Here is a 26,710-nt window from a genome sequence, read left to right as displayed (position 1 = left end):
AACACATTCAGTAGTGAGACAAACGAGGCCCTTATCACAGCTGTGGAGAGGAGATGGGGGGATTTAAATAGGAGGGGTGCAAATAAACCCCTCCCATCAGTTTTTAGGCATCTTTGGACCAGCATTTCTGAGGAGGTGTCTTTCGTGGATGTCATCAGAAGGACACATACCCAGTGCCACAAGAGGTTCAATGACCATTGCAGGGTCATCAGAATAAGAATATTTTTATTCATGCACTTCTTCATTACTTAAATTATAAATCTGACACATATTGGTATAGGTAGGTTTAGTGTTGCTCCTTATTTACCATGAATGATCGTTACACATTATTAAGACTGGTTTCTGAGATCTTAAAAGATGTTTCTGCGCTTCGATGTCTTCCCCATGAACCACGTGCAACTTCCAGGGCCATTAAACAGAGGACTGTATTAAAGGCACACAGTATGGTATTAGTGCTTTGATGGCTATCTGTGTGTGCCACAAGAGCACATGGGCCCTCTGGTAACCATTCCCATTGTCATCTTTGCAGCGAAAGATGTCCTCTAGCCACTGGGAGCAGCAATGGACAATGCCTCTGACAGATCTGGAGGAGAGAGTGGCAGATCTGATCGATGTCTCAGGGAGGTCAACTGCTCGTGGGGGTGCTGAGACCCCATTTCAAACTAAGGGTAAGTCCTGCAAAATCCTCGGGCTGGGTGGGCAATGTGATGCAGTGTCTGTGGACTAGGGTTGGGGCAATGTCATGTAGTGTCTCTGGGCTACATATAATGCAGCAGCGGCAGTCCTTCAAATGAGCCTGTGCTATGTGACCTTACTCATGTCACCCTGCCCCATCCCCTGCTGCTAACCACTCATCTGTTGTTTTCTATTTCCAGATGAGGAGTCTCATGTGCCACATCCTCGAATGGAAGCCTCCACCTCAGGCCATCATGTGGGGGTGGAGGAGGGGGACGAGGGTGGCACCGAGGATGAGGAACCTCATTGGGAGGAGCAAACTGATCAACGTATTCTGGGGCGGTGGGGGGGCTGATGCACTCGACACCTCTTTTTGCTGCGGCCACTAGCCTGTCCGAGGAAGAAACATTCTCAGGCTTTGAGCCATCCAAGGCCCCGGGTACAAGTGGTGAGCAGCAACGCACCACTGGGATTGAATCTCATATGATGTCTCCCTGGAGGGTGAATCGGCAAAGCCGGTCTGCTGACAGATAGGCAGAGGCACACCTGGACATGGTGACACTGTCAAGGGAGAGCATCCAGCTCACCCAACAGCTCCTGGAGGCCTTGGGTGCTTTTCCCGCAAGCATTGCGGCACTATCCGTGAACATGGAGGTCAGGTCGCAGATTGTCCGTGCGAGCCGCGAAACCACAGAGTCTGTCAATGCCCACGTGCAATTGATGGTCTCGATCTTTGAAACTACAGTCCCAGGTGTCACACCCAGACTCACATCCCCTGTGAGTGATAAAGCCGCTCAGAAGCCGGGCTTTCCATACCCCGAGCTTCAGGGGATCCACACATGGCGTCTCCATTGTCTATCTCCCTAATACAGCAGGACTCTGGCCACCTTGCTGCACGACGTCTTCGTGCCACCTTGGGTAGGGTCATGATGCGATGAAGTGGGGTTAAGGTGAGGGAGTGGGAGGAGGGGCCACAGGTAAAAGACATTTAGTGCAGGAGTTGTTGTTTCATTGTTGATTTGTTGCTGTTTTGTTGTTATTTTATAAAAGTTTTAAAAGTTTCCCAATTCACAATAATATTTAATAAATTTTGTTCCACTTTTGAGATGCTTAAATTTTATTCAAGTTAAATCTTATTCAAGTTACAATGTTTATCAAGTTACTGTATTTTTAATACATTCTTTTGTTCATTTAACCATTCCTGTGTAGGGTCTCTTGATGCATTTCCAACTCCTGCAAATCCTGAGCACCCTTTTTGCAACCTCGTCTCATTCCTCTTAGGATAGGGATAGGGTAGTTACTGCCAGTTCCATGTAGTGTCCCACACTCTCTGACTTCTTCCCTGAAGGCCTCTAGCAATTGGCTTTCCTTACTCTGCTGCATGTCATTCCTCAGTAGTTACTCAGCTAACATTTGCCCTGACCTTCCCAATGCTATTCAATTCAAATGCCTCTTAATTGCATTTCACAGATAACTATTAGGATTATTGCTTCTTCTGCTTCATTGGCTTCATTGTGCAAGCATTAATGCCCAATGTAGTGCATCTACTGAAATCAGTAATACTCTGCTTTGTTGCCCTCAAAGAACAAAAATGACACAAAAATGACATTCTACACCCAATATCCGAGAGAATTTTGAAGTGAGTATGACAGAGATAATGAATAAGCTAAAGTATCTTAAGAATAACAAATCCTCAAGGCTAAATACCATATATGCTGAGGTTCGTAAGGAGAAAAGGGACTGTCACATTTCAGGCATTTCTGACCATTTTCCACAGAAAGGCTTTGGGAAAAGAATTACTTTTAAATATTGTGTTTGAATGCATGATGTAATCACACAAGTTTTTTTTTAAAAAGGCACTGAGATAGTAGGTGGTTAAAAAGTTAACGAGCTAAACTTTGCTTGTTGTTTCTCCATTGACTGTAAATAATAAATAATTAATTAGCCTACCTTGGCAATTGCTAAACACCTCACACATATTCCTTTTGGGAAGCCTTTAAGCTGCGAACAGAGGAGGATAAAAAATAAACAGAAACAGAGACAGGATCGGTCCAAGTCAGCATGGTTTTATGAAGGGGAAATCATGCTTGACAAATCTTCTAGAATTTTTTGAGGATGTAACTAGTAGAGTGGACAAGGGAGAAGCAATGGACGTGGTGTATTTGGACTTTCAAAAGGCTTTTGACAAGGTCCCACACAAAATATTGGTGTGCAAAATCAAAGCACATGGTACTGGGGGTAATGTATTGACGTGGATAGAGAACTGGTTGGCAGACAGGAAGCAGAGAGTCGGGATAAACGGGTCCTTTTCAGAATGGCAGGCGGTGACTAGTGGGGTGCCGCAGGGCTCAGTGCTGGGACCCCAGCTATTTACAATATACATTAATGAATCAGATGAAGGAATTGAGTGTAATATCTCCAAGTTTGCAGGTGACACTTAGCTGGGTGGCGGTGTGAGCTGTGAAGAGGACGCTAAGAGGCTGGAGGGTGACTTGGACAGGTTAGGTGTGTGGGCAAATGCATGGCACATGCAGTATAATGTGGATTAATGTGAGGTTATCCACTTTGGTGGCAAAAACACGAAGGCAGATTATTATCTGAATGGCGGCAGATTAGGAAAAGGGGAGGTGCAACGAGACCTGGGTGTCATGGTACAACAGTCATTGAAAGTTGGCATGCAGGTACAGCAGGCGGTGAAGAAGGCAAATGGTATGTTGGTCTTCATAGCTAGGGGATTTGAGTATAAGAGCAGGGAGGTCTTACTGCAGTTAGACAGGGCCTTGGTGAGGCCTCACCTGGAATATTGTGTTGAGTTTTCGTCTCCTAATCTGAGGAAGGACGTTCTTGCTATTGAGGGAGTGCAGCGAAGGTTCACCAGACTGATTCCTGGGATGGCAGGACTGACATATGAGGAGAGACTGGATCGACTGGGCCTGTATTCACTGGAGTTTAGAAGGATGAGAGGGGATCTCATAGAAACATATAAAATTCTGATGGGACTGGACAGGTTAGATGCAGGAAGAATGTTCCCGATGTTGGGGAAGTCCAGAACCAGGGGACACAGTCTAAGGATAAGGGTCAAGCCATTTAGGACTGAGATGAGGAGAAACTTCTTCACTCTGAGAGTTGTTAACCTGTGGAATTCTGTACCGCAGAGAGTTGTAGATGCCAGTTCATTGGATATATTCAAGAGGGAGTTAGATTTGACCCTTACGGCTAAAGGGATCAAGCGGTATGGAGAGAAAGCAGGAAAGGGTTACTGAGGTGAATGATCAGCCATGATCTTATTGAATGGTGGTGCAGGCTCGAACGGCCGAATGGCCTACTCCTGCACCTATTTTCTATGTTTCTAAAGACACAACATTAGGTTCTACATGTATGCTGATGACATTTAGTTTTACCTTACCACCATCTCACTTCACTACTCCACTGCCTCTGTTTTCAGACTACTCCTTTGACATCCAGTTCTGGGTTTTCTCCAATCAAACATTAGAAAGACAAAAGCCACTATCTTTGATCCCCACCACAAATTCCATTCCCTGGCCACTAATTCCATCCCCCTCTATGGCAAATATCAGGCTGAAACAGACTGTTCGCAACCTCAGTATCCGATTTGACCTTGAGCTAAGCATCCTACCCCATATCCTCTCCATCAAAAAGATTGCTACCGCCACCTTCATAACATAGCCCACCTTCAACCCTTCTTCAGCCCATCTGCTGGTGAAATCCTCATTCATGCCTTTGTTACTTCTACACACGACTATCCCAATGCTCTCCTGGCTGGCCACTTTCTTCAACGCTCCATAAACTTGAGATCATCCAAAACTCTGTTGCCCTTATTCTAACCTGCATCATATCCCACTCACCCATTACCCTCGGTGCTTGCTTTGAATCCCCATCCACCAATACCTTGATTTTAAAATATCCATCCTCGTGTTGAAATCCCTGCGTGGTCTCGTCTCTGCCTATTTCTGTAACCACCTCCAGCCCTACAACCTTCCAAGAACTCTGGACTCCTATGCATCCCCCATTCACTTTGCTTCACCAACTGGCAGCCGTACCTTCAACAGTCTGTGCCCCAAATTCTGGAATTCCCTTCATAAACCTCTCCATCTCTTTACCTCTTTCTCCTCCTTTATGACCCTCCTTAAAGCTTACCTCTTTGACCTTGAGGGACTTCAGAGGTAATGGTCTTAGGGTGAGAAGAGAAGATATTGCAGGATATTCTCTGGCTATGACTGGATAAATAAGATTTGAAGGAGGTGAGGGCACTCAGCTGGATAACAGAGTAAAGATGTTGGAGGAGCATGTGTGTGGTTAACCATGTTAAAGGCTGCAGAAAGGTTGAGAAGGATGTGGACGAATAGTGCACCACGATAAGTCACAAAGGCTGTAGGTCCTCTTTGGACAGTTAGATCTCAGTAATCAAATAAATATTAGAACTTTTAGTTTAAGAAAGAAAGAGACTTGTATTTATATACTGCTTTTTATGTCATCAGGGCATCCCAAAGTGCTTTACAGCCAAAGAAGTACTTTTGAAGTATAGTCACTGTTGTAATGTGAAAAACATGGTCACGAATTTGCACACAGCAAGCTCCCACAAACAGTAATGCAATTATGACCAGATAATCTTGATGTTGATTGAGGGATAAGTATTGGCCAGGACACTGGGGATAACTCCCCTGCTTTTCTTCAAAATACAGGTAGTGCAATGGAATCTTTTATGTCCATCTGAGAGATTCGGTGAAACATCTCATCTGAAAGATGGCACCTCCGACAGTGCAGCACTCCCTCAGCACTGCAGTGGAGTGTCAGCGTAGATTTTTGTGCTCAAGTCCCTGGAGTGGGACTTGAACCCACATCCTTCTGACTCAGAGACGAGAGTGCTGCCCACTGAGCCACGGATGACATGGAAGGGGAACCAGTGTTGGGATAAAAACTGTAAGTACTTATCTCCATATACATCATAGGGAGCTTTGTTACATACTACATGTGATTTTCTTTTTAATTGCATCTAGTGCATGCCTGATATGTACAGCGGGTGTTGGAGAGTGTCCGATGCGTTCGATTAATGTGGGAGAGTATCTGGCACGCATGCAGAGCAAAAGGCATGCGGTATAACTCCGATTTCACATTCTTTAAAATGCAACCAATCAAAAACACTGCAGCACTCAAAGACAGGTGGCGTACTACACTGTCTCTCGAAAAAAAGTCCATTCACAAAATAGAAACCAATCCCATCCCTTAAAAATCAGGACGCTCTGGCCTTCATTGATAGTTTTGTCCCTCAGAGATATGATTAGCACCAATGATGATGGACTCAAAGGTTCCAGACAAAATAATCAGATCACGGAACAGAAAGTAGAACGGAAGTAGCAGGACAGAAGGTAGAGAGAATAAAATGTTATAGGAGGAAAATAAATAATAGATGGGAGAAAGACCAGGTTCAGAAATCAAAGTTGTAGTAAAGGAAAAAGCAATGACTCATTGTATTTTATAGAACCAGATGGATGCGAGGGACATGCAATATGGACAAGGAGAAAAGTAGATACAAAATCGATTAGCAAGATAGGAAATGAATTCTAAGTATGTTGCTTGCTCTTTAATTTGCCATCTGTGATAATCTTGTGACAGAACATTGTTCTCTTGAAAGACAGCATTATTTTACCTTTTAACAATATTTCCGTAGAAGTTTCAAAAAGTCAGTAATGTGTTGATTCTTTCTTCGCCACTCTCTATCCTTGTACCATGGGTCCAGCTATCTACAGCCAGATATAAAACCTATGATAAACACCAATCTGAAAGGCACAATCAGAAATGATTGTTCCCTCCAGTTAATCATTAATATTTTTGGGGATCTGCTCTCCACATTTCCCTTAAATGATAAATAAGCGTGATTCATCACCAGGACGGAACTGTGAGTTTAATTAACAATGTCGCGGTGCCTACTTTCACAGTAAGAGCTCTTCAGATCAAATTCACCCATCTGCTAGTTATTGCAGACTTCGTTTTTGATATCCGCATTGTGCAAACAAATAGGCGTGCTCGGAAGAGTTTAAATAGCTATTGTAACTGCGCACTCTGAGGGTTTATAGCTGGTTAATCTCGGATCTAAAAATCGGGATGGTTTACTACACCAGGGGAGCTTTAGAACTGACCAGCCATGGACTGTAGAGATTTCAAACTGATGACTGGCAGTGGACACAAAACCAAAGTGTTTTCCTACTGGGATGCTGAGGATCAGGTTGAGGAGTTTGTCATCGGATAATGTGAAGATCCAGAGAGTGTCAATTATCCTACCTTTCAGAGAGATCATGAGTCTTTGATTTAATCCCAGCGACGTCCAATTACGTGGGTAAAAAAGGACTCGGGCCATCCAGCCGCTCTCTAACTTTTCGCCATGAAGATTCCCATGAAGAGGATGCCCGAGTCCCAGGGGCCATCTGTCGTTCACCTGCAGCCTCCTCACAAGGTAGCGGCACAGATTCAGGACCAGCCCTACATGACTCTGATCGGCAAACACTTAGCTTCGTTTTCGGAAGATTGTGACGGCAGTGAGGAGCTGGAGAAGAACTCGATGTCACTGCCTGGGTGTGGAGAGGAGGAGATAGGGGCTGATCTGGGCATTAAATCAGGTGAGATTCTGTCAGTCGCACCAACAGCCTGCGGCAAAGAATTGTGCTGTAACACACACTTCAGGAACTTGTGAGGGACGGGGTATTGAGGCAAGATGATTCACATTTTGGGTCAAGTGCACGGTGCCTAAAGTTACAATTCCATTTAATTGATTTTTTTCTCATACAATCACTATCAAAGATCACCAGAACAAACCGGAGGAGGCAGATTGTTAAAACTCCAAATGTAATTGTATTGATTTTTTTAGGGAGCAGGTATAAATCCAAATCAAAGTATCAGTTGGGCCAAATACGTTGGTTCCTTTAATTGAATGTGTTTTGATTTACAAACCAGTGTAACTGTGTGCAGTTCTGATAAAACCAACAGAAAAGTGCCAATTATACTTCAGGATTTAAGGCTTTGAATATTACATAATAAAGGTGCAGAATCTCAATCTGCGGACCCCGTTTGCTGTATTTGAATAGAACCACCCTAAATATAGTGACACATTTATTATTTTACACTTTTTAGTGAAGCGAATGACATGTAGACAAAGAAAGTAACTGGAGACCAGGGTGATGAGGAGAATCTGCCCTCTCCAGCAAACAGTTTAAAATAATTCAAATTCCTGTCCTTCACAACACTAAAGAATCCCAACTCTGAAATTCCGGTGGGCGCGCTAACTGTTTTTCTAAAATAATAAATGAATGAAATAAAACTGTAGACTCTCGAAGGATTGCGGCAAAAGTGTCTTGTCGTTCGCTGTTTCCACCAGAATCCGAAACATGCAACGAAATCGCATCGTCTGAGGAAGAGGATGGGAATACTTCTGAAGGAAAAGCGTTCTTTAACGATAAGCAACAGTGTCAGAAAAAAACGATAACTCAGATTATCAAGGACAAGAAGAAACAGACACAGCTGACACTGCAATGGTAAGGGCGCGGCCCCGCACGGATCAGACTGAACACCACATTACTGGGTTAAACCCTTTCATCTTGTTTTACATCTGCGACTAGATATTTAAAAAATCCTATGCGAATGAAATCCCAAAATATTTTCTAAGCAACCTACGAAGCTGATTATCTTTAATTCGTTATATTTCAGACGAATTCGTTAAACTCAAACAATCTGAAGCAAGAGTCTGTTCAGGATCCCAGCACAGCATCGGGTTTGATTTACTTGTCGCTTTGGGCACGGGGTAGATTTGTCCCCCAGTATGATTCCTGCTCCCAACTAATGGGTTCATATTTTGTTAATGTCTCCTTTGTCAGGTTGGAAGAAAACTACATCGTGTGTGAAGGGGTTTGTTTACCCAGGTGTATCCTCTATGCCCATTATTTAGATTTTTGTAGGAAAGAGAAATTGGAACCAGCCTGCGCAGCCACATTCGGAAAGGTAAGACATTCGCCGATATTTACACAAGCCAAGAATGAAATAAGTTCGTTTTTAAAAGGAAACGGCTATTACTTAGTATACCACAAGTGCATCATCGTACCCGTCGGCTCTCCTCATCTTCCAGTCTGATCCCGAACCAGCCGAGTTGTATAATATATTAAAGTAGACCCACTACTTTTTAAAAAGACCTGCTTTATATAAGGACAATCAGCGAGCATTTTTTTCCAAGTCTTCAAATAGACGCCATGCAAAAATGTCAAGATTTTTAAAAATATTGTTTTTCTTCATTAAATGTTTTTAATCTTGCTTTGTGTGTTTTTTTCAGACAATACGCCAGAAGTTTCCTCTCCTCACCACCAGAAGACTTGGAACCAGAGGACACTCCAAGTGAGTGCGTTAGATAGCATCATGTTTGGTGAGGTCTGCTTGTTTCAGTTGGCAATATGATCAACTTAATTTATTGTTTAGATTTTGGACTTGTTAAATCTGGAAACGCGCGGGAAAGTTATCTGATTTATTAGCGGTAAATCACTAAAGTTATTTTAAGTGCTATGACATCTGCCTGTCTGCTGTTATTACCAGCTCCTGTCAAAACGAACCGACTTCCTTTCAATCCCCATACTAGTGTCACAAACCTGTTATCTTTCCCAGTTCCCTGTGTGTCTATCGAACAACATCGTGAAAACGCGTTCACGCGGGGGAAGGGAATTGATGCGAGCAATTGATTTTGACGGATATTATAGTTGTTTGTTTCCTTATTGGCTTAAAGAAAAAGTAACTTCGAAACGGTGGCACTGTCTTGCAGGTATCACTACTACGGGATTGGCATCAAAGAGAGCAGTGCATATTACCATTCGGTCTACTCTGGTAAAGGCTTGACAAGGTAACTTTATCCTCTGTAGGTTAGGTCATATTTACATCTTTTTACCCTCCTCGGTTGAATATGATGATTAGTGTAATCAAGAGCTTACTTTATTAGTCAGCTGTGTGCTAACTCACATGCTATTTGCCCAGGTGAAAGCTAACAGGATTAGTGCACTATCGGCGACATCAAACAAAGTGCAATCTGTTTCTGGCCTGTAACGAACCTATTCTCAGATATCGGTGGAATAGTATATGCATGAATGGCACGGTATATCTAACGGTGTTTTTAACTGCTTTTGAGATCCTCTGTATTACTAAATGCGAATCCTGGTTCCTCTATGCTGGTGGTATGAATGGACAACATTCAGTTTGGAGACAATTATACTGCCACTTGACATAGAATTACATAGAATGTACAGCACAGAAACAGGCCATTCGGCTCAACTGGTCTATGCCAGTGTTTATGCTCCACAGGAGCCTCCTCCCACCCCTCTTCATTTAACCCTATCACTATAAACTTTTATTCTTTTCCCTCCTCATGTGTTTATTATCTAACTTCCTCTTAAATACATCTATGCTATTTGCCTCAACTACTCATATTGTGGGGCACATGGACATAAAAGTGGCAGTATAACTTGAGAGGCAGATTCACAATCTAACTGGTGAGTGTATTGAAGTGTGGTGAGTGGAAGAAGTGCATCCGGGAGGGCGCTGAGCACCTCGAGTCTCATCGCCGAGTGCATGCAGAAATCAAGCGCAGGCAGCGGAAAGAGTGTGCGGCAAATCTATCCCACCCACCCCTTCCGACAACGACTATCTGTCCCACCTGTGACAGGAACTGTGGCTCTCGTATTGGACTGTTCAGCCACCTAACGACTCATTTTGAGAGTGGAAGCAAGTCTTCCTCAATTCCGAGGGACTGCCTATGATAATGATGATGAAGCAAAATATGTGATTCCACTTGTAGTAAATAGTTGTACCCTTGTCAGGCTTGCACCAGTTGGATATAACTCTAGTTGATGCAAAATCACATTTTAAAAGCTGAGACCACACTCTCTGCAGGAAATGTGTAGCCTGGCTCTGCTCTCTACCCAGGCAAAATGAAGCTCTGTACATGTGTGTGGTTTTAAATACTGTACTCAGTTTCAGTTGCTGAACTTTCTAACATTAGTGAAGAATTGACAGCCCAGACAGCTCTTTACTAATATTCAAAAATAAAGGCAACAGATCAGTTAGAATCATCTTGAAGTTTAGAGTTTGTATATTTTACTTTCCGATTCTTTCCCTTTTTATCCCCTCCTCTCAAGAAGATGTTCACGCTTTGTTGGGGTGTGGTTCCACAAGTACCATTTTCCATCTGAGATCCCACTCAGGTGGTCATTGTATAAGCCTAGACATTGAATGCTACCAGCCTATTTTCCCATGTGATTCTTCGTATATGAGCTCTGTTCTCATGGGACATTCACAAATACTCACTTTCTATCACGGTCTACTTGATTGTAATCAGGAGCAGCAACTCTAGCTGATTTTCTCTCTTTCGTCCAGAGGCATAAGACCAATTGTAGCTTTGCTACTACAACCCTGCATGAGATCAACTAACTCCGCATAGTCCGAGAATTTAATCTGGGAATGTGTGATGTATTCTTGCCAACTAAACTAGTGAGGGAAAAACATATTAAGAACATAAGAAATAAGAGCAGGAGTAGGCCATTTGGTCCCTCGAGCCTGCTCTATCATTCAATAAGATCATGGCTGATCTGACCTTGGCCTCAACTACACTTCCCTGCCTGCTCCCCATAATTCTTGACTCCCTTATCATTCAAAAATCTGTCTATCTACACCTTAAATATATATTCAACGACCCAGCCTCCACAGCTCTCTGGGTAGAGAATTCCAAAGGTTCACGACCCTCAGAGAAGAAATTCCTGCTCATTTCCGTTTTAAATGGGCGACCCGTTATTCTGAAACTATGCCCCCTTGTTTTACTGCAGTCAGTAGGAAATTCAAGCAATGTAAAATCACCTTCTTGAGGTGGTTTTGTATCACTTGTCAAAAAAGTGCCCTTAAGTTGATGACTTCAAATGCCTAATACCAATCCAGTATGAGGACTTAGTTGCTTCAGTGGAGAAATTTCAGTACAACTGACACGTAAGTCAGTTCATTATCCCAACACTCTTATATTTATTTACAACAATGACAACAAAAACAACAACTCGCATTTATATAGTGCATTTAATGTAGAAAAATGCCCCAAGGTGGTTTATGGAATATTAAAATGTATCTTAATTGGAAATGTCTAGATACAAAATTGCCAATACTTGATTTTTAGTGCATTTTTGAGAAATGTGGACCAAACCTTCTCATTAACCTATACATTTATATTCAGGAGCTAATAATGCTATTCACATGTTTTGCTGGAGGATTTCCACATTGACATTTCTTAATATATTACATTATATTGGTGATTGGTTCTTCCATATTAATTGAATCACAGGACAAAGAGTGAATTAGAAAGATAGATAGACAGATTTTATGATTTTATTATTTCAAATTAATTTATAATTTATAATTATTTTATATCTTATTTCATTTTGTTTAAATATAATTAATCTTGATTGTATTGATTCTATTATTGTAGAAACCATATTGTAGTATTTACCATGTAAGCTTAACTTCTTAAAAAAAAATTCGCCTGTGTCTATTTGTGTGCACATTTTGGTTGCTCAGACCTGAGCCATTGATTTAATTTTATAATTCATTCTCCTGCTTTTTCTCTCTTTCCCTCCCTGGTCAGTGTCTAGTGTACTTATGCTGCCTCTCATCTCTCCTCTCTCATATACTCTGTCCACCAAAATCACTACGCCAACACTTCATTACTCTACAAACTTCCTAATCTCCTGTCGTCGTTCCAGACTTGATTCCCTTTTAGACAAGCCTGCAGCTTCCCTCTGTGCCTCTCTTGGCATTCTTTGAAGGGCCCATCATGGCACTCATCACTATCTCCTCACAAGCAACAACCCCAACTGTCCCATCCTAATCTTTCACTGTCCTTATCGCCCAGCTTGCCCAGGGAGGGCTAACCTTGCAAATCTCCTCCCTGTCCAACTCATCCCTCCAAGCAATGACCATGTGTATGCTGGAAGTAGATCAGCCATCAAGGATCCTCTCAAAATCGCCTTGCAGAATGTCTGTTCACTTGCAAACAAGGCCCTTGCCATCCATGACCTTATCGTGGATGACTGCATCAACATCATAGCGCTAACGGAAACTTGGATGAGGGATAATGACACATTACCTTTAATCGAAGCCTCCCCTCCTGGCTATACCTTCCACCACTTGCCCCGCCCAGACTGCCGTGTTGGCGATGTAGCTCTCATCACCAAATCATACCCCTAAATGATCACCCTACTCATCTGGCACTTTCTCATCTTTTGAACATCTCTACTTATTCCAACCCTCTCAACTCTCATTCAAAATTCTCATTCTCTACTACCCACCGAAGTATGATAAAAACATTATCATTGATATATCATCACTTCTTTCCTCCCTCAGCCTATGCACCAAGTGACTTCTCACCTCGGTGACTTCACCCTCCATCTCAATTATTCATGCTCTCTCTCCTCTGAGTTCATTACCCTCCTATCCTTCCTTAATCACTCTCTCCATGTAAATTCCTCAACCCATATTCATGGCCACTCCCTTGACCTTGCTATTCCAACTGTCTCAATTAAAGATAAAGCCATCTCTGACCACTTTCTTGTATCGCTCTCGACCCACATCCCCCTTCCCCAATACAAACCTACTTCCTTCTGCATCCGCCCATGGAAAAAACTCTCTCCAAACTCTCTTACTACTGCACTTACCAATTCAAAACTATCCAGCCTTTTGCCCTCTTTTAACAATGATATTTTTGCAGCCACCGATCTGCTCAACCACACCCTCACCACCACCTTTGATGCCCTAGTCCCTATTAAAAAGATTACTCTTTTCCATGCTGGCCATTCCCCCTGGTACAACACTCATCTTCGCTTCCTCGTCATAAGGGCGCAGACTTGAACGGATGTGGCGGACAACTGGTTTAGCCATTCACTGCCAGATCTGGCTCGAACACATAAAACATTATCGGTTCCTACAAAACTGCTCACTATTCCAAGATTATTCTGGATTGTAACAATAACCCCAGGCTACTATTCTCTACTGTTAACCATCTCCATAAACCCCTCTCCCCTGTCTCCACCACACTCACCTCCAACAACAAGTGTGAGGAGCTGATGGATTGAGACCATCCGATCAGCTGCTTCTGCGAGTTCCCTTCCTTCACCTAGCCACAGGACCAAACTTCATCTGATGCCCCCACCTGCCCTAGCCATAAACTCACATCTTTCTCTAGTTTTTCTTTGATCTCCCCTCTTGATCTCGCCAAGCTCGTCTTGTCCATGAGACCCACTTCCTGCTGCCTAGACCCTATTCCCACTAGACTGCTGACCATCCAACTTCCTTTTTTGGCTCCCGTGTTAGCAGACATTGTTAACGGTTCCCCTCTCCTTCAAATTTGCTGTCATCACCCTTCTCCTAAAAAAAACCTCAACCCTTGATCCCACTTTGCTTGCTAGCTATCGCCCCATCTCCAAACTTCCTTTCGTGTTCAAAGTACTTGAACGTATTGTCGCGTCCCAAATCCGTGACCATCTTTCCATGAATTCAATGTTTGAATCCCTACCACACTACCGAAACGGCTCTCATCACAAATTACATCCGTTGTGAGTGTGACAAAGGTAAACGATCCCTCCTTGACCTTCTCAACCTATCTGCAGCCTTTGACCCAGTTGACCACTCCATCCTCCTCCAACGCCTCTTCACCATTGTTCAGCATTTGTTTCTTAACTATCTAATTGTAATAAGAAAATCTCCTGCTATGGCCTCTCTTCCCACTATTGCATCGTTACCTCTGGTGTCCCCCAAGGATCTGTCCTTGGCCCCCTCTTATTTCTTATCTATATGCTACCCCTTGACGATATCATCTGAAAACACAGAGTCAATTTCCACATGTATGGTGACGACACCCAACTCTGTCTCTCCACCACATCTCTCAATCCCTACTTAATATCTAAATTGTCAGATTGCATGTCCAACATCCAGTACTGATGAGCAGAAATTTTCTCCAATTAAATATTGGGAAGACCTAAGCCATTGCAGATGCAGTATAATGTGGATAAATGTGAGGTTATCCACTTTGGTGGCAAAAACAGGAAGGCAGATTATTATCTGAATGGTGATGGATTAGTAAAAGGGGAGGTGCAACGAGACCTGGGTGTCATGGTACATCAGTCACTGAAGGTAGGCATGCAGATACAGCAGGCAGTAAAGAAAGCAAATGGCATGCTGGCCTTCATAGCGAGAGGATTTGAGTATAGGAGCAGGGAGGTCTTACTGCAGTTTTACAGGGCTTTGGTGAGACCATACCTTGAGTATTGTGTGCAGTTTTGGTCACCTAATCTGAGGAAGGATGTGCTTGCCATTGAGGGAGTGCAGTGAAGGTTCACCAGACTAATTCCCGGATTGACATATGAAGAAAGACTGGATCGGCTAGGTTTATACAGAATGAGAGGGGATCTCATAGAAACATATAAAATTATGACGGGACTGGAGAAGTTAGATGCAGGAAGAATGTTCCCAATGTTGGGGAAGCCCAGAATCAGGGGTCACAGTCTAAGGATAAGGGGTAACCCATATAGGGCCGAGATGAGGAGAAACTTTTTCACCTAGAGAGTGGTGAACCTGTGGAATTCTCTAACACAGAAAGTTGTTGAGTCCAGTTTGTTGGATATATTCAAGAGGGAGATGTGGCCTTTATGGCTAAGGGGATCAGGGGGTATGGAGTGAAGACGGGAGTGGGGTACTGAAGTTGCATGATCAGCCATGCTCATATTGAATGGTGGTACAGGCTCGAAGGACCGGATAGCTTGTTCCTGCACCTATTTTCTATGTTTCTATGTTTGGTCCCAGCCACAAACTGCGTTCCCTAATCACTGACTCCATCCCTCTCCCTAGCATCAATCTGAGGGTGAAAAAGACTGTTCGCAACCTAGGTGTCATATTTGACCCTGAAATGAGTTTAATGAGTTTTCAGTCATATATCCGCGGCATAACTAAAACCGCCTTTTTCCACCTCTGCAACATTGCCCACCTACGCCCCTGCCTCAATTCTTCTGCTGCTGAAACCCTCATTCATGCCTTTTGTTACCTCTAGACTCGACTACTCCAACTCACTCCTGGCTGGCCTCTCACATTCTACACTATGTAAGCTTGAGGTCATCCAAAATTCTGCAGCCTGTGTCGTAACTCGCACCAAGTCACGATCACTCATCCCTGTGCTTTCTGACCTACATTGGCTCTCGGTTAAACAATGCCTCGATTTCAAAATTCTCATCCTTATTTACAAATCACTCCATGGCCTTGCCCCTCCCTATCTCTGTAATCTTTTTCAGCCTCACTGCCCCACAAGATGTCTGCGCTCCTCAAATTCTGCCCTCTTGAACATCCCACATTATAACTGCTCAACCATCAGTGGCTGTGCCTTCAGCTGTTTGGGTCCTAAGCTCTAGAATTCCCTCCCTAAACCTCTCTGCCTCTCTACCTTTTTCCTCCTTTAAGATGCTCCTTAAAATCTACCTCTTTAACCAAGCTTTTGGTCATCTGCCTTAATTTCTTCTTTTGTAGCTCGGTGTCAAATTTATCTGTTTTATCTTATGTGCTGTGAAGCACCTTGAGATGTTTTACCTGGTTAAAGACGCTATAAAAATAAAAGATATTATTATTATGAAAAATGGAAAGCTATTGTCGAACATTACACTATCAAGCACAATATAAGAGGTAAATTAGCAATATTTAAAAAATCTTGACATTTGGGACATTTTCAATAAGACAGTGAGAAAGATCCCTTCCCACTCCCCATTGAGAAATTCACCAAACATTAATGACACATGACAATTCTTGAGGGCACGACAATACCTTTACCATAGCACCTGCGTTTAAGCTATTTGAAGATGTGTCAGGTCTATTAGACTCATTTAATTGATCTTGGATAAAAATACATACATATTAATAATTAATTGTATTTTTCATTTTTCACAGGTTTTCAGGAAGCAAACTAAAAAATGAGGTATGTATAATTAAAGCTATGTTAAGGGCCTTTGGATCCCTTTATTCTGAATCACCTGTAAATGGATAGTTACATTATTACAAAGAAAGAAATAAACACTACTGGCAGAATAAAATTTTATATACACTTTCTTTCAGAAGTACAGTCCACAACCAGATATTTAAAGCTATTGATTTTACCGTGCAGTAATTATTGAACTTGACAAAGGGCCAAAAAGCAAAGGCTGCAAATAATGAATTTAAAGCAACATGTGCGGCTGTGCTTAAGTAAATATTGGACAATGTTAATGTGCAATGAAAACTTTAAAGATAAGCAATTTTTCATGAAAAATAAATGATTACCACATTCTGTCTGTTATATGTTTCATATGTAGAACAGCAGATGGCTGGAGGTTGGGTGAGGAGGTGGGGAATTGTGCTCTACAGGCACATATGGTGTCCATGTGCATGTTATTGTGCCATAGCCATGGGTGGATAAATCAACTTCAGACCAGAAAGGGAGTCCATACATGTCTAATCATTTCATGACCAGCTGCACTGTTGTAATGTATAAGATTTTGTAATGTATATAAGAGGCTGCTTTTTCATTTTCATCTTGGAAAAAAAAGTCAAACACAAGATCAGAATAAGTTAATTGTGCAGAGGAGGACTATTAGTGGTAAGTAATATTGGGTGTTTGATGTCACAAATTCTTTAGAAAATGTATGCTTGATATAAGAAAAACAATACAAGAATGTAGAAAGCATAGATTTTTCAGAAATGCAGGAAAATAAAGTTATTGACTTGAATATATTATAAATAACACAAACACAAAGAAACCATATATAAATAGAAGTGAAACTGAAAATAGGAATGTCAAGAAGGTTAAGGTCAATGTGTTAGGCACATCCTATACCTTAGTACTTCTGGTATTCACTCATCACACGATTGCTGATATATATATTATTTGAAAATTGATTAATTTTTAACCGATTTTATAAAATACAATTGGCCTAGAGATATGTTTTATAAACATTCTGCTCAACCAATCATATTACATGTTAACAAGTAACGTACATACGTTTTGCCAGTGGGGTTAAAGTGGTATCTTTAGTGATGCTGACATCATAGCGTGATGACCCACCTAAAGTGCCACAACTCCAAACATGATGATGTATATAACAGTGTGTATTAAATAATCGGTAAAAATTGTACAAGGCAGCACTTTCCCTCTGTCTCTTTGTGTTTTCTCTTCACAAAAATCTTATGGGCTCATATATTCAAATTTCCTCCCCTCCCTGAAAGGTGGTAGGATCCACAACTCCACCTTCCCCAAGTCCTGCCCCTCACAATTGTTACAGTAGGATAGTAATCAGTAAAATTTTAAGATCGATTTAACAATTCATATGTTTTCTTTCTCTTTTAACTGGCACCGAATAGCACATCATTCAACCTTAGGCAATTTTATATAAAGAGCAAATCTTTCTTGGCACTGTACACAGTAAATCAGAGGATGGCTGGTTTGTAAAAGCAGGTACAGTATAATAAACAATGGGCCTGAAATTCTGACTGCGCAATGGCACCATTGGAACAGAGATAGAATGAGACTTTCATCAGGCTGTAGTGCTGACTCTGCCATCAATCGTGCAGCCAGCTAATTTAGACAGACTCATGCAATCGGTGTAAAAAGAGCCTTCAGCGCCTTAAATGCACTAGTGGAAGCTGGCAGAATATATTGCTGAGGCAGGATTTAGGCCCCTAATGGGCCAGGAAGCAAGGAGGATAGGAAAATACATAGATGGATGGGGGCAGTGGGGAAGAGGTTATATAGGGAAGGAGGATTAACTGGGGTGGAAGCAGTAGAGGGAGTGAGGAGGTGAGGGCATTTGGGAGAATAAGAGATGGTGGCCAGAAAAAAACTCAAATGAAAAGCAGAGACCCGGTACAGCAGCAAGATATAAAACCATCTGCTGCTAAAAGTGGCAAATAAACACTGGAGGTAGGTGGTAACCTGGGCAAGAAGGAAGGCAGTCAGATCGAAGAAATGAGCAGCGAACTTGCATATCCTCGTAATGGAGATACAGAGTAGGAGGGATGGACTGGTTGGCTGTCAGAGCCCAGAGATCCACTAAGTATATAGTGCATACTTTGTGGAGGGAGATAGCTGTGACAATGAGTGATATCTCGTTGACTCCCAGGATTCCTTTGTAGTGCAAAAAGTTTAACAACCTCACCAGTGTAGACATGGTAAACTACCTGCTCCCCTGACCCTTCTTTTGAGTTTCTTTATAAGTGGCACCCTTCCACTCAATTCCTTCACGATGCCAGAGGAGTCAAAGATGAAAGTGGGATCGAACAGGGGTAGTTAAGGTTGCGCAGAAATCATCCCCTGGGTCCCGACCCTAAGGAGTCAGATCTCTGTGGTAACTGCTATAAAGAAAATACTGAATGAGCATCACATTCACATGGAGGCCTTGAGGACCATCGTAGAGGACCAGAAACAAATGGCAGGCATCACGGTGGAGTCCAATGCCATCCTCCATGCCAATATGTAAGAAAGAGTCAACACAACCTAGAGCAGGTGATTTCACCACAAACATCTACATTTGATTCTCCCGCCCACCCAGCCCCAACAGAGAGGCTGCAAGACGAGTCAGTGCATCTCACATAGATATTTTGATGATTGGCTTTTAGACCTTGGGATGCCGTTTGGAAAGAACAGTGGACTGTGGCTTCTTAGCGCTTCAGAGTGACATCTATCAGGGTCATTGATACCATCAAGTCTGCCTACCACAGGCTAATTAGTGGCACTCAGATCCAGGACTCCATGCAAATAGCTTAACTAGAATCTACCTTCATGATGACATCCTTTCACCTGTTGACAGTTCAAGTGCCCTTTCCAGTCAGCCACCTCAGATAGATGTCATGATCACAAAACTACAGCCAGCTGAAAAGTCTTCCTGGGATCAGAAGCCCTGCAAGAAGGGTCACCTGGGGTAAGAGACCCATGATATTACAGCACAGCCAACTGGAGTACCTGGCCCCCCCTGAGTTCAGCGCCAGGATAGGTTTAAGAACAGCACAGAGGGGGACCAGAAATGATAATAGTAATAAGAAGCACTTGCTGTAACAATGTAATTGTACAATAAAATTACTTTGTGATATGAAGTCCAGTGTTCTGAAGTAAATCTGTTCTTTTTTTGTGTTTTGAGAGGATCTTTGGAAGTCAGTTTGCATTCAAATTGGATGTTAATAAATAAAATACATCTTTTGACATACTTTCCTTCATTAGCACTTGATTTAGGCTGGGCATTTTGAATGCTGTTGCATTCCTGAGAGAATTGCTGAGAAAGTGGAGGGGAGATTTACATTTTAAATGGTCTGTCAACTGAGTGCAGTTAATTGATAGATGATTGATTGCATTTGACCAGCATGACAAATTTAAAATATTTTTTAAAATGACTGCCTTCTTCACCTGCCCTGGAGGTAGCTGGCCAAGGCCTGAAGCAGCAACATCACCTCCTCCCGCCCCCAACCAGAAATCCCACCCAAATTAGCTGATCCAGGAAAATTCACCAATGTAAGTGCCAGGGTACTAAGCCCAAAAATTCCAGTGAGATTACTGCCAAGGAGGATGATCTAGAACTTGATATGCGACCGAGAAGTGTGATGCACAAGAAAAACACATGGGTTTAATTTTTATTTTATATATCGATACATTTGATAACATTTATATATACTGTTAATGCTTTTTTTGCATAAAGCTTTCAACATTTGTCATTTGTATTGTTGCTCCCAGCTTGTTGGTCTTACTGCTCCCGGTGTATGTACCTATATATCTTACACTCCTGTATTTACCCCAGATGCATCACATCTCCATGCTCCTTATGTTGCCTGTTCTTGCATCTTTCTGTTCATAATTTATGAATGTATCCAGTGTGCCTTTGGAGAGGGGGCTAAGATATTGCCTGGTTACTCTGTTAGTGACATTGTAAACATAGCATGAGAGTTTCCTATGTTTTATTTCTAACGAAACCACAAAAGCATTCTTAAAAAAAAAACTATTCTTTACAATTTCAGTAGAAAGAAAGAATAGAATTTTTATAGTGCCTGATCACATATCTCGTGATACACCAAAGCATTTCACATACTGAAATATTTTGAAGTACAATCTCATTTGGTGCAAGGATCCAGAAACCACAGTGAGATGAATGATTAGTTAAATTATTGTTAGCAGTGTTGATTGGGGAAAGAATGTTGGCCTGAACTCCTTGCTAATTAAAACAGGGACCTGGACTCTCATATCCACTGAAACAGGCAGGCAATTTATCCATCAGTTTTAAATCGTCTCCCTTTGGTTCCCTCTCAATTTCTTACCTTCATGAATTCTCATGTGATTTATTTGAGCATATTGATACATTGTTAACTAAATGAAATTAAGCACTCATGGAAATTGTGGTATCTCAATTTACAAAGTGTACAGAATCAGCAAAAATAAATTCATTTTTGAAATTAAAACTGTAATGTTTGATCTCACAAAATAAGTGGAACAAGAAGGATTTTGACACATTGTACAATATATTGACCTTTTCAGCTTTCTGTGGGTGAAAATTATGTACTTAATGCCAGCAACCTTCTTTCTGGACAAATTAGTTAATTATTAAAGGTTTCATGGCTAATTAAGCAGATAATATTGCAACCATTATCATAATGGCCATTAGGAACAGGTGTTCTGAGACATAAAAACAAATTACAAATATTTAAATATATAAATCAGAAAAGTGATGCAGAAATACTCATAACGCCTATCCATTAACCAGACACATTGTATTAATACCAGCTTTTCACCAGCAAAATGACTTAATGTAACTCACTTTATTAAAGCTTCAAATCCATTTATTCACATAATCACAATATGCTGTTCATGGTAACCAGGGCAAGAACATTTTAAAAGTTGGATAAGCCGATATAATTGGATCTGACCATGATATTTGCATTTCACTAAAATAAGAAATGAGTAAACAATGTACAATTAATGTACTAACAATAATGGTTGACAATCTGAAACTGCAAGACTAATCCAACTGTATATCTAAATACTAGGTGAATCAAAATAAACTGTGTAGCATTAAAATACATGGAAAACTATTTTGTATAACTAAAATAATTGCCTCTACTTTATGTAATTAAATATTGATTTGAACTGATACCAATAATAAATGATTCAGAAAGTGGGTGTGTATTTAGAACTCTTGGTACTGTCACATAACTAATTGAACATTTTTGCTTTATTATAGGGAGGCTTTACTCGGAAATATTCGCTCAGTTCAAAAACTGGAACCTTGCTCCCAGAGTTCCCCAATGCACAGCATCTTCTTCTTCAAGGGCCTATTTCAAAGGAGAAGGTAACAGTCTTATAGGAGATATTAATTTAAGTTATCTCACACATACGTATAGGACAGTAAAGAACTCTAACAAGAGCAACCATGAGACTAAACAATTTATCATTCATGTTAAAATATAGAGCGCTGGATTTTAGGCTTTTATGTTTTTGGGGCAATAATGGCGGTGAGGCAGGAAAGTTAGCTTCTGGGAATAGTTTGCGTCTTAGGGAGAGGCGGGTGGGGAGGGAGGGAAGAGTGGAGGGAGGGGGGGATGGGGGAGGGAGAGGAGGGGGGGGATGGGGGGTGGGAGGGGAGAGGGGGGGATGGGGGAGGAGGAGAGAGGGGGAGTGAGTGGATGGGGGAGAAGAGAGGGGGAGTGAGTGGAGGGGGGAGGAGAGCGTGGGAGTAAGTGGAGGGGGGAACCTAAAAAAAAAATCCATACAGGTGCAGCGTCCAAAATCAGGAGTTCCGGAATCCGAACTCTGGACCGATTGGTGGCAGGGTTGTCCGGAATCCGTAAAATGTTCCGGAATCTGGACCCGCCGACCCTGCTGACCTCGAGGTCCCACCGCTGCCCAACCTTGGGCCTCGCCTCACCGCCGCCGCTGTCTGACCTTGGGCCTCGCCTCACTGTCCCTTGCCTCACCGCTGCCCTTACCTTGGGGCCTCCTCACTGGCCTGCCCGAACACCGACCAGCTCCTCCTCGGCGGGGCCTGTCTGAACACTTCCTTGGAGGCGGGGCCATGCCTGATGATCTCATCGATGGGGCCGGCAACCCGAACAGCACCTCGGCGAGCACTCCCCCCGCCCTTTCTGATGTTCTGAAATCCGGAAATACCCGAACCTGGAGGCGGGCATTCCCGGATTCGTGACATCAGAAAGACGTTCCAAATCCAGAAAAACGCAAAATCCAGAACGGCCTTGGTCCCGAGGGTTCCGGATTTGGGACACTGCACTTGTATAAACATTGCCCACGCCATTGCAACACAAATCGCACAAAAAATTAAAAGAAAAAATAATTGCACTTGCTTTGGAGTCCGTTAGCTTCCTCTTCGCCGATGGGATTGATGGACCGCTCTGATTTCCCAGGTGGTCATTGCGACCACATGTCCAGGCTAAACTCAAAACTCGCGCCGGTGTCACAACCAGGGGCATTGCACACCCGGCACAGCTTTTCCTGGCGGGGCTGCTCAATGCCGCCGCAAAATCCCACTGGAGGATCGCTGTGGGGCGCTGTAGATCTCACCACCGCCTTTCATGCCACTCCAGGGCAAAAGCTGGAGCGCAAAGGACTGGAACACCCAGCCCATAAGGCTGGGAGAGTCATCATCACCATCATCATCAGAGGCAGTCCTTCGGAATCGAGGAAGAGTTGCTTCCACTCTTAAAATGAGTCCTCAGGTGGCTGAACAATCCAATACGAGAACCACAGTCCCTGTCACAGGTAGGACAGATAGTCATTGAGGGAAAGGGTGGGTGGGACAGATTAGCCACATGCTCTTTCCACTGCCTGCGCTTGATTTCTGCATGCTCTCGGTGATGAGACACGAGGTGCTCAGCGCCCTCCCGGATGCACTTCCTCCACTTAGGGTGGTGTTTGGCCAGGGACTTCCAGGTGTCCGTGGCGATGTTGCATTTTATCAGGGAAGCTTTGAGGGTGTCCTTGTAACGTTTCCTCTGCCCACCTTTGGCTCGTTTGCTGTGAAGGAGTTCCGAGTAGAGCGCTTGCTTTGGGAGTCTTGTCTGGCATGCGAACAATGTGGCCTGCCCAGCGGAGCTGATCAAGTGTGGTCAGTGCTTCAATGTTGGGGATGTTGGCCTGGTCAAGGACACTAATGTTGGTGCATTTGTCCTCCCAGGGGATTTGTAGGATCTTGCGGAGACATCGTTGGTGGTATTTCTCCAGCGACTTGAGGTGTCTACTGTACATGGTCCATGTGTCTGAGCCATACAGGAGGGCAGGTATTACTACAGCCCTATAGATCATGAGTTTGGTGGCAGTTTTGAGGGCCTGGTCTTTAAACACTCTTTTCTTCAGACGGCCGAAGGCTGCACTGGCACATTGAATCTCGTCATCAATGTCTGCGCTTGTTGATAAGAGGCTCCCGAGGTATGAGAAATGGTCCACGGTGTCCAGGGCCGCGCCGTGGATCTTGATGACTGGGAGGCAGTGCTGTGTGGCGAGGACAGGCTGGTGGAGGACCTTTGTCTTGTGGATGTTTAGCGTAAGGCCCATGCTTTCGTACGCCTCAGTAAATACGTCGACTATGTCCTGGAGTTCAGCCTCTGTATGTGCACAGACGCAGGCGTCATCTGCGTACTGTAGCATGACGACAGAGGTTGGGTGGTCTTGGACCTGGCCTGGAGATGGCGAAGGTTGAACAGGTTCCCACTGGTCCTGTAGTTTAGTTCCACTCCAGCGGGGAGCTTGTTGACTGTGAAGTGGAGCATGGCAGCGAGGAAGATTGAGAAGAGGGTTGGGGCGATGAGGCAGCCCTGTTTGACCCCGGACCAGAAGTGGATTGGGTCCGTAATGGATCCGTTGGTAAGGATCACGGCCTGCATGTCATCGTGGAGCTGGGGAACTAGACAGCATAGTATATTAGAACCGGGTGGTTTTACCTCTAGGAACTTGGGATCAAATCAAGTGTTCTACCTGTTTTTAAAACCCCACACATGTATGCCTAGAAATTCGATCGCAACCATGCCAGAAGTGAACCACCATATTGGGTCGGGCTGCTCCGTTGGTGTCCAGGGCATGGTTCAGAATGATTCAGAAATTTCATTTTAATATTTAACTAAGGTACCTAGGCTGGCTGTAAAATGGGTCTGTCCCAGCACTTGACTTGCCATGTGGTAAACTTGCCCAGCCACTCATGGTATGAATAGTCAGCAAGGACCATGCAGAAGCACTATTTAAAGGGCTCATCCCTTACATATAGATTAGTTGCTGTTTTTTTTTCTTTTAGGCTGCTGGTTAGCTTCTAGAGATTTTTTGGGCTATTTTCTCTGGTTCACAAGTTAATTCTGATATCTTGGAACAATTTTATGCTGTTGCTCGTCTGCTTCGCATGTATTTAGCAGAATGTCAAAATATTTAGGGGGAGAAATTCACATCGTTTGCACCTCCCGTTAGTGCCTCCAAGGGCGGGCACAAACAAGTTCCCACATGGGGCCGCTACTGCCTCCTGCAAAATTCCATGGGAGTTAGCGCAGCAACCCATTTTCACCCCAGAGCGGAACTCCGGTAGCACCCCGTGAGGCCGTCGTGGACAACACGAACCGGGCTGCAATCTGCTCACGTGGCAAAGATTAAAGGGCAGGTCCAATAGCTGATTTACTGTTCACAACCTTACCTTAACAAATTAGCGGGGTCCCTGCTGCGATGTTGCAGCCTGGCACTACACTTCTGTGCCAGGCTGCTGCCACGGCACCCCAGTTGTGACATGGTGGCCCCTCGTCCCATTGCAGAGTTCACAGCGTGCTCTCCCCTTTAATTGAAGGGGAGACACCTGTGCTCCCGGCAGCGGAATGTGGCACTACATGGAGCGCTGGTGAATTCCCATGGTTAACGCCCAGTCACATTGCGCTCCACTTCATCTCGGGGGCAGTAACTCCAATTTCGCTGACGGGATGGGACTTTTGCTATTGAATTTCGGCCCCGTTATGTTCACTTCAGTATGTGTTATACTGATAGCTCACTTGCAAAATGCTGCTTGTATATCATTTTTTTAAATCCTAAATATTGTTCATTCAATAATAGAAAGCACTATTCTTTCTTGAGATTATACATCCCTTCACTGCTTTGTTCGATCCTGTTTCTGCACCCTCCTCCAGTTCTACATCTGTTCAGGCCAGAGAATGGGAAGAGAAATAGAAAGAATCTCACCTTCAAATTCTTGCAAATACATAGGATACAGTTTCATGGCCAGCATTTAATTTCTACTGGTACAAATTTTCTGTTTGCCTACCTTAATTGGTCACTAGTGCATTATTCTATAAGTGTGTTTTTTAATTCTTAAGATATGGTAAAATATTTCTAAATAGAGATCCTCGACTATAAAGATTGATTTTGTATATTAAAGGTGAGCACCGTAACTCATTTAATATCTTCATTTTGAAATTTCGAAACAAAAGCTTCATATCTTTAACTTACACTGAATTGGGAATATTTGCTCTAAATGGCACACCTGCATAACCAAATGAAAGAGAGTGATTTATTGAGACAATCAACCTGAAACAATGCCAATCAGTTCACTCTTGATAGGAGTCTGTGGACAGATCATTTATCCATTAACTGACCCGGTAGCGATCTGGTTGAAGGGAGTGTTGGGGACTTGGTGTCTGTGGAGAGGGGAGGCAGGTTGATGTTTGGGCTGGAGACTACTTGTTAGATTGTAGTGCTGGTGGGGCTGGTGCCTTTTATTTTTAGTCTGTTGTTTTCTCTTTGGGGCTGGTGGGCCTATGTACTTTGCCAGCATTTTCTGTTTTATTTTTAGGCCTGATCTGAGGCTTTCTATGTCTGCAATTGCTCTGATTTTTTTTTTCCACCTGTTTCCATGAGTGGATTTCTCACTGCCTTAGCTATTCATGTTTTGGTTTTTTAATGTCTCTAATTTATTTAATGTTTCTTTTT

At 43.0% G+C, this 26,710-nt stretch overlaps 2 protein-coding genes across 2 annotated transcripts in view; one reads left to right on the top strand and one right to left on the bottom strand.

The window, feature by feature from the left end:
• Positions 1-4,788, bottom strand: part of LOC139266634 (cellular communication network factor 6-like) — a 52,520-nt gene extending 47,732 nt beyond the window's left edge. The window contains exon 1 of the mRNA XM_070884223.1: positions 4,737-4,788. Coding sequence (XP_070740324.1) covers positions 4,737-4,788 — 52 coding nt within the window. The remainder of the gene's footprint in view (positions 1-4,736) is intronic.
• A 2,287-nt stretch (positions 4,789-7,075) lies between these two features.
• rfx6 (regulatory factor X, 6) overlaps positions 7,076-26,710 on the top strand; it is a 91,568-nt gene continuing 71,933 nt past the window's right edge. Inside the window, exons 1-7 of the mRNA XM_070884463.1 lie at positions 7,076-7,310; positions 8,066-8,222; positions 8,562-8,685; positions 9,011-9,072; positions 9,491-9,568; positions 16,684-16,711; positions 21,987-22,094. Of these exons, the coding sequence (XP_070740564.1) occupies positions 7,076-7,310; positions 8,066-8,222; positions 8,562-8,685; positions 9,011-9,072; positions 9,491-9,568; positions 16,684-16,711; positions 21,987-22,094 (792 nt within the window). The remainder of the gene's footprint in view (positions 7,311-8,065; positions 8,223-8,561; positions 8,686-9,010; positions 9,073-9,490; positions 9,569-16,683; positions 16,712-21,986; positions 22,095-26,710) is intronic.

The sequence above is a fragment of the Pristiophorus japonicus genome, chromosome 7, assembly GCF_044704955.1.
Source record: "Pristiophorus japonicus isolate sPriJap1 chromosome 7, sPriJap1.hap1, whole genome shotgun sequence".
Lineage (NCBI taxonomy): Eukaryota > Metazoa > Chordata > Chondrichthyes > Pristiophoridae > Pristiophorus > Pristiophorus japonicus.
The sequence above is the reverse complement of the archived record's forward strand: the minus strand, read 5'-3'. Positions and strand labels throughout refer to the sequence as shown.